The sequence below is a fragment of the Scophthalmus maximus genome, chromosome 12 (genome assembly GCF_022379125.1).
Source record: "Scophthalmus maximus strain ysfricsl-2021 chromosome 12, ASM2237912v1, whole genome shotgun sequence".
In the NCBI taxonomy this organism is placed as follows: Eukaryota; Metazoa; Chordata; class Actinopteri; order Pleuronectiformes; family Scophthalmidae; genus Scophthalmus; species Scophthalmus maximus.
In genome coordinates, this window is record NC_061526.1 from 24,168,368 (window position 1) to 24,176,252 (window position 7,885).

Here is a 7,885-nt window from a genome sequence, read left to right on the forward strand (position 1 = left end):
TGATTTCTATAAATGATGATATTGTAACATGGAATTTATTATTGAGAATATTCAAACTAAATGTGTTGATGAGACATAATTTATTGTTAAAAAAGACAATTAAAATTAAAAGAATCTCATAAATTATCTACCAAAATATATTATACATATAGATATGAAATGTGAAAAAACAACTTGAAATTTAAACCGGATGTGACGCACTCGCTCGGCGCTCTGCTCCCCAGCCTTGCTTCCTGCTCAGTGTATCGGCGCTGGATTACTCCTGTCTGTTCCCCGTCGTCAGTTGCTAGCAGCTGCGGCTCGTCGCTGTCACTTCTCCAAACACATTCATCACCGGACAAACCGGGAGAAAAGATTCCGCCTCGTCTCCGCCGCAGACAGACGCTCGGAACCCCGCAGGAACCATGTCCACCGCCCTGGAGAGCTACATCAACCGTATCCTGCCGCCGCTAGCCGGCTAACAGGCTAACATGCTAACTGCCCGTCTGACTTGAATGGAGAACCGCTAGTTAGCTCCGGCTACAGGCTAACGTTACATCCTAAGGCTCCTTATGTTTTTAGTTATTAATAAACTTACAGAGACGTAACTTCATATTTCACCAGCGCCGAAGAGCAGTTAACAGTTAATTACGTGTTGAAGCAGCTGAGTTTATTGTTTTAGTTCCGGTTTTTAACGTTATTTTACATGTTGTTTCCACAAAGTGTTGTTTCTTTAACCGAGGTTCAGGCACCGTGGCCATCGTGACGTCAGACGGACGGATGATCGTGGTGAGTTCACATTCCATCGATCCAACAGAATCATTATTGATCAACTGTTGAGTGACAGTTTATTGATGATGATCAGTTATCTTTTCTTCAACAAAATAACGAAGTTACATCTTAAAACTGTGATGACTTCCGGTTTTAAATCGCAGATATTTTTTTTAACAGAATCTTTTGTCTTTTATAACATTTTTGTAGCGACATGAAGATTTTTCATACAAGTTTAATGAACTGATTCCACATTGTTTTGGATAAAATTGCCTTTTTTCTCATTTCTTTTTTTACAAAATCACACGAGACTGTAATTTTAAAATGTTTTGTAAACAACAGAACAAGAAGAGGCAGGTTTCAGTTGCTGCTGGTGTCATTGAAATTTAGATTCAGTGAATTTTAAAAAATTTTTTTGAATTCAGTGATCTTTGATGCAGAAGGATAAAAAAAATTGTATTTAGAAAAAAATTTAGATGAAAAAATGAAAAATGAAAATGTTCATCTACAAATCTTCATGTACGAGGCTTGTTGTGTTTATCCCACAGGTATATTATAATTCAATATTGATATTTGTTTGTGTGTGTGTGTGTGTGTGTGTGTGTGTGCGTGTGTGTGCGCGTGCGTGCGTGTGCGCAGGGCACCTTGAAGGGCTTCGATCAGACCATCAACCTGATCCTGGACGAGAGTCATGAGCGAGTGTTCAGCTCCAGTCAGGGGGTGGAGCAGGTGGTGCTGGGCCTGTACATCGTCCGGGGCGACAACGTGTGAGTCCACGCCTCAGACAATCGCTGGCTTTATTTTTATTTATTTCAATTTTTTATTTAATACAAATTTCTTTTTAATAATGATGAATATGATTATTGATCTGTGTATTGATGGATTACCGCCTCAGCGCCGTGATCGGAGAGATCGACGAGGACACCGACTCCACTCTGGACTTAGGAAACATCCGAGCCGAGCCGCTCAACTCCGTCGCCCACTGACCCGTCGACCTCTGACCTCTGGATCCACCTCCCCCTTCACCCCCTCCCTCCACCGTCACCGTCCCCTGGCTGCCGTCTCCATGGCAACGGGAGGAGGACGACGACGACGACAGCCCCGTCGTCGGTTCACCGTCGTGAACAGGAAGTGACATCGAACTCGATGTGACACTGGATCAATAACACGAACTAAAACAGTTAGAGATGAAATATTTAATCCAGCGACGAGTGTCTGACGTCTTTCAGTTTTTTATTAATAAAGAAGTGAAGTTGTTTTTTGTAAGATTGTTGTTTGTTTAATAAAGTTTCATTTCTCATATTCTGACCGAAACCTGTCTATTTTTTAGTCGCAATATCAGTAAAATTTATAACATGAGAACAATTTTGTTATATTACATTTTCCAAAATACTGAACTTTGTCTAAACGTGTTATTTTCTAAAAATGGTTTTACAATATCCAACATATTCAAAACCAAAAGAAATAAAAAAAATTAATTAAATAGGAAACAAATTAAATAAACTAAAGACAAAATTAAAAATGAAACCCTTAATTCAATGAACAAATTAAAGGAAAACATAAAATAAAAAGGAAAAGCATGTCATCTCCCAAATGTTTTACACATTTGTGACTTAGACACAAAACTCTAATTATTGGAAAACCATGTTTTCTGTGAAACTTATGAATTTAGTTTTCTAAATTTTTGTTCAAATTAATTTATGCCTCTTTTATATTTTCTAAAGCTTCAAGGTTTCTTTAGATTATTTCCGAGGACCACTGCCAGCAAACACATGCACCACCTGTTCGCCGGCAAGCCGTTCTCCAACAGTCTCATATGAAACCACCCTGTTGGCCACCGATCGCTCAATACGCCACAGAACATCACTCCACGAGGAGCAGCAGACAGAGTTGGCTCGGAAAGGGGTTCGAAAGTGCAAGATCCACCCCATCGCCAATTTCTGTCAAGCTTCGGAGCTACTGGTTGAACTTAAACCTTCAACCTTTAATACTGTCTAGTACTCTCTGTCTTTAAACATTGAATACATGATGAAGCTGGTTATAAAAATGAATATAATGATAAAATATGAAATGGTAATAATAAAAAGATATAAAATGATTACATTTAATAAGTAATCTTTGATCTCTGAAAGCTCCCTGTCAGGGCCTAGGTTTTGTTAATGTGTGTGAGTGTGAGTTAGTCCGGCAGCAGCATTTCTTGCACCAGAGAGTGTGTGTGTTGTGTGTGTGTGTCTGTGTGCGTCTCCAAAGTCAGAGCGTTCTGCAGTCGACTCATCTGGTCTGGAGTCGGAGCCGGATCCTCGTAGTGGAGACGCAGCCACGGGACGCCTGGAAATACATCATCATCACCATCATCATCTTCATCATCACAATCATCATCATCATCAACATCATGACCTCTCACCTTTATCGACCCTCTGACCAAGCGACACCAGTAGCTCTGCACCCACGCTGTGATTGACAGGCTCTCCGGCCCTCGATCGTCCCGACCCCAGCTTGTGAAGAACTTCAGCTAAAACCAAACCGTCGAGGTCGACCACCCATCCTGAGGAGACATGATCCATAATTAATAATCATAATCATAATCATGTCACTCAAAAGGTAAAGAAAAAAAAAAATATATATATTTGTTATGTCACCTGCTGCAGGAGTCGTCAGCTCTGTCTGATGCTCCGCTTTTCTCAGGACGCTGAAATAATCCGAGTTGGCGGAGCAGAGCGAGCGAGCCTTGTCTGTGGCCACGCCCTGATTCTCCATCATGTCCCGGAACTTCAGCAGAGCGGCGCCGCTGGACACGACGTCGACCACCCGCTTCCTGCCGCCGGCCAGGTCAGAGGTCAGACCGGTCATCCACAGCAGCAGCCCGCCTGCACGCGCACACACACACATACACACAAACATAACATAGATACATTTTTAGTTAAAAGTGTATATTTAATGTTATAATTTATATATTTTTTTCTTATAAAGATGAAACTTTGGGATTTTTTTCACACCGTGTTTGATATTTCTTTTTGTGCTTCTTATGACTAAATGTCTCAGAATAAAAACTCGTGGGTCCAGAGCGACGTTGTGTTTGTGACGGTGTGTTCGTACCGAGCGTCGTCACCAGGTCCATCAGGTCGTCGGGTCCATTTCCCTTCAGCGCTTCCAGAGACTCCATCACCTCCAGACTGTTGCCCACACATCGACCAATCACGGTGTCCATACGACTCAGCACCGCGCCCGTACGCATGCCCAGACCGTTTCCAGCGTTCACCTACGATATTAATAGTAGTTCATCATCATTCATGTCTGATTACGGGAGGACAGAAAACATATTTTTTATTGCTTATGAGCTTCTTTCAATGAAGTAAGGAAGCAAAGTAAAAGCATTCAAGTGTATTGAAACATATTAAAAGTATTGTAAAAGTATTAAAAGCGTATTCCTGAACTGTTTTCCAGTAAACTTGGTTGAAAGATTGAACGTGAGTTAAGAAACGATCCAGTACATTTTGGGGGTGGATTCAGAAAAAGGGGCGGGTTTAAGAATTTCTTTTACTTACTTTATCATTGTGAGAATTTGTGATAATTTGCCAGATTTCACAAATAATAATTCATGGATCTAGAGGAGCGTTTCAGCTTTTCATACAGTAAATCATAAAAAAATCTTTATTAAACAATGTTTCTGTTAACATACGTACCAATGACTGTGCAATTCTTTTAGCACTTTCCAGATCTTTGTACAGCGCCGCTCGTCCGAACTTCACGTCCAGAACCAGAGCCGTCAGAGACTCGGCACCTTTCTTTGAAATAATAGAACCTGGAAAACACAACGACCACATATTTAATTCATATTTAATTGGAGGAGCTGCTTTATCATAGAGTAATGTTAATGTCCAGTACCAGTGATGAGCGGTAAACTGTCCACGGTGCTGGTGACGTCCCGCAGGGTGTACAGAATCCGATCTGCTGGGACCAGCGTCTCCGTCTGACCCACAATGCAACAGCCCACTGAGTCCAGGATCTTCTCAATCTGCAGTCGGGACATTAACAAATCACTGAGGGTTAGGGGTTGTAAAGTATTCATATTTTTTTTTGTAGATGACGCAGTTCCTGTTTGTGGCACCTGTTCTAATGATTGGTAGATGTTGAATCCCGGTATCGACTCCAGTTTGTCCAGAGTTCCTCCCGTGTGGGCCAAGCCCCGCCCACTGATCATAGGTACCTGTCGGAGACACACCTGAGATTAGGGGCGTTGCTGATGTGCGGCCAAGAGATTTCAATTTAGAGCTCTTTATATAATAATATCAGTAATTTCTGCTGTAACGTTCCTTTAAACTTCCTCGCTGTTTAATTTAAACCTCTAGTGGTTAAAATTGTAACTGCAACAGGAAATCCTCCTCTTTAGAGGATTTCAGCCTAGTTTAACAACAAAACATTGGAAGCAGGTGTAGACTGCTAGCCTGGCTCTTGACTTTATTTGATCAATCATAGATGAAGACTCGTCTACCTTGCAGCCGCAGGCGGCTAGCGCAGGCGCTAACACCAGGCTAACTTTATCTCCCACTCCCCCTGTCGAGTGTTTGTCAACCACTAGCCCCGCCCACTCCTTCGGCCACGACATCACTTCCCCCGACAGCATCATCGCCCTGGTCAGGGTCTCGGTCTCCATGGCGACCATCCCCTTCTGCCAGATCGCCATCAGCATCGCGCCTGAAAAGACAAAGAGACGTGACGGATGTAAAAAAAATAAAATAAAGCGCTGCAGATAAAGTTCGAAGTTTGAGTCGAGCGGTTTTGAACCTGTCTGACAATCCTGGATGGTTTTGTTTTTAACGGCTTCGATGAAGGTTCCGATCTCTTCGGCGCTCAGCGCCGCTCCGTCTCTCTTCTTCTTGATCAGATCTGGTATCGACATGTTGCACTGAAGAGAAAGACAAACAGATCAGAGCAGCAGAAACTACTCGAGTAAATGAAAGAGAAAGAGAAACACTACGTCGAAAGAGTAACACTACGTCGAAAGAGTAACACTACGTCGAAAGAGTAACACTACGTACAAAGAGAAACACTACGTCGAAAGAGTAACACTACGTCGAAAGAGAAACACTACGTACAAAGAGAAACACTACGTCGAAAGAGTAACACTACGTACAAAGAGAAACACTACGTCGAAAGAGAAACACTACGTCGAAAGAGTAAGACTACGTACAAAGACAAACACTACGTACAAAGAGAAACACTACGTCGAAAGAGAAACACTACGTACGAAGAGAAACACTACGTCGAAAGAGAAACACTACGTCGAAAGAGAAACACTACGTACAAAGAGAAACACTACGTCGAAAGAGAAACACTACGTCGAAAGAGTAACACTACGTACAAAGAGAAACACTACGTCGAAAGAGTAACACTACGTACAAAGAGAAACACTACGTCGAAAGAGTAACACTACGTACAAAGAGAAACACTACGTCGAAAGAGAAACACTACGTCGAAAGAGTAACACTACGTACAAAGAGAAACACTACGTCGAAAGAGTAACACTACGTACAAAGAGAAACACTACGTCGAAAGAGAAACACTACGTCGAAAGAGAAACACTACGTCGAAAGAGTAACACTACGTCGAAAGAGAAACACTACGTACAAAGAGAAACACTACGTACAAAGACAAACACTACGTACAAAGAGAAACACTACGTACAAAGACAAACACTACGTACAAAGAGAAACACTACGTCGAAAGAGAAACACTACGTCGAAAGAGTAACACTACGTCGAAAGAGAAACACTACGTACAAAGAGAAACACTACGTACAAAGACAAACACTACGTACAAAGAGAAACACTACGTACAAAGACAAACACTACGTACAAAGAGAAACACTAAGTCGAAAGAGAAACACTACGTCGAAAGAGAAACACTACGTACAAAGACAAACACTACGTACAAAGAGAAACACTACGTACAAAGAGAAACACTACGTCGAAAGAGTAACACTACGTCGAAAGAGAAACACTACGTACAAAGAGAAACACTACGTCGAAAGAGAAACACTACGTCGAAAGAGAAACACTACGTCGAAAGAGAAACACTACGTACAAAGACAAACACTACGTACAAAGAGAAACACTACGTACAAAGAGAAACACTACGTCGAAAGAGAAACACTACGTCGAAAGAGAAACACTACGTCGAAAGAGAAACACTACGTCGAAAGAGTAACACTACGTCGAAAGAGAAACACTACGTACAAAGAGAAACCACTACCCAATTCAATTGTACAAAAATCCAAAATCCGTGTTGATACAGTATATAACAAACACAAAACTAACAAAATAAAATAAGAGAACATAAAAGATAAGATGCGAGTGTCTTATTCTGTCATCTCCTGTCACATCAACCGAACTCGAGGCGTCACGTTGAAATCTAATGACTTACCTGTAAGTCGTCCCTGTTAGATGAGAGCAACACACACACACACACACACACACACACAGGTCTGCTATGTAAAGAACTCTGCCGGCCAATGGGAGAGCTGGGAGGAGGACGTGAGCCAACCAGAGCTGAATCATGTTTCAGCTCTGGTTGACTCAATATGTCCATTCGAAAAACAGGATTAGTCTGTTTCTGTAAATTTCACAACAGCGTTCACATTTTTTATATTTCTTCATAACCAACAAAAAGAGGAAACTGGAAGATGATTGGAAGAAAGAGTTGGACACGATGGTCAATGTTTTACTAATCTTTGACTAATTAGAACAATTTTGTCATTTTTACTGTATTCTGACATTTTATTCCCTGAAAAATTGATTATCATTGATAATTAAAGTAAACAAGTGTGAACGCAGCATTATTACACTTCTGCTATGATCATATGATAATAACATTTATCCAAATGTTTGAACCATGTTTCATCAAGTGACACAAACTAAAGAACACATGAGCTCAATATAAAATAAAAGTAGACTAGACTTTGACCAACCTGGTACAGTTCATATCCTACGAGCTCTTATCTTTCCTTCATGTTCGTACCTGACATCCGTTATTCACTCGTTTATGGTCATTTCTGTTTTCATGTCAGAAGGTGAGATCAGTGATTAACTCGACTCCAAACAAAGTCAGAGGTCACCAACAAGTTGACTTGAAAGGA

General features: G+C 41.2%; 2 protein-coding genes across 3 annotated transcripts; one reads left to right on the forward strand and one right to left on the reverse strand.

Moving 5' to 3' along the window:
• The first annotated feature begins 236 nt into the window (after positions 1 to 236).
• Positions 237 to 2,052, forward strand: lsm8 (LSM8 homolog, U6 small nuclear RNA associated). The gene is made up of 4 exons (XM_035613008.2): positions 237 to 435; positions 728 to 768; positions 1,390 to 1,517; positions 1,646 to 2,052. Exons 1-4 carry the CDS (start codon positions 405 to 407, stop codon positions 1,734 to 1,736), a joined length of 291 nt encoding a protein of 96 aa, XP_035468901.1. The 5' UTR covers positions 237 to 404; the 3' UTR covers positions 1,737 to 2,052.
• On the reverse strand, positions 1,967 to 7,837 carry LOC118287390 (thymidine phosphorylase). Of its 2 annotated transcripts, none has more exons than XM_035612524.2 (10): positions 7,718 to 7,837; positions 5,536 to 5,656; positions 5,243 to 5,445; positions 4,859 to 4,957; positions 4,636 to 4,765; positions 4,434 to 4,552; positions 3,847 to 4,009; positions 3,390 to 3,617; positions 3,155 to 3,295; positions 1,967 to 3,078 (listed from the first exon to the last, which is right to left on the reverse strand). In XM_035612524.2, exons 2-10 carry the CDS (start codon positions 5,648 to 5,650, stop codon positions 2,927 to 2,929), a joined length of 1,350 nt encoding a protein of 449 aa, XP_035468417.1. In that variant the 5' UTR covers positions 5,651 to 5,656; positions 7,718 to 7,837; the 3' UTR covers positions 1,967 to 2,926. The 2 variants fall into 2 exon arrangements, with proteins under 2 accessions (XP_035468417.1, XP_035468408.1); XM_035612515.2 differs by lacking the exon at positions 7,718 to 7,837 and adding an exon at positions 7,174 to 7,329.
• Positions 7,838 to 7,885: the final 48 nt, after the last annotated feature.

Excerpts from the sequence above, each read along its gene's own strand:
- LOC118287390 (XM_035612524.2), bottom strand. The coding sequence starts at position 5,650 with ATGTCGATACCAGATCTGATCAAGAAGAAGAGAGACGGAGCGGCGCTG. Across the intron at positions 4,553-4,635 it reads CAGTTTACCGCTCATCACTG|GTTCTATTATTTCAAAGAAA; the intron begins GTACTGGACATT and ends TGTGTTTTCCAG. Across the intron at positions 3,618-3,846 it reads GGACCTGGTGACGACGCTCG|GCGGGCTGCTGCTGTGGATG; the intron begins GTACGAACACAC and ends GTGCGCGTGCAG.
- lsm8 (XM_035613008.2), top strand. The coding sequence starts at position 405 with ATGTCCACCGCCCTGGAGAGCTACATCAACC. Across the intron at positions 436-727 it reads CCTGGAGAGCTACATCAACC|GCACCGTGGCCATCGTGACG; the intron begins GTATCCTGCCGC and ends ACCGAGGTTCAG. Across the intron at positions 1,518-1,645 it reads ATCGTCCGGGGCGACAACGT|CGCCGTGATCGGAGAGATCG; the intron begins GTGAGTCCACGC and ends TTACCGCCTCAG.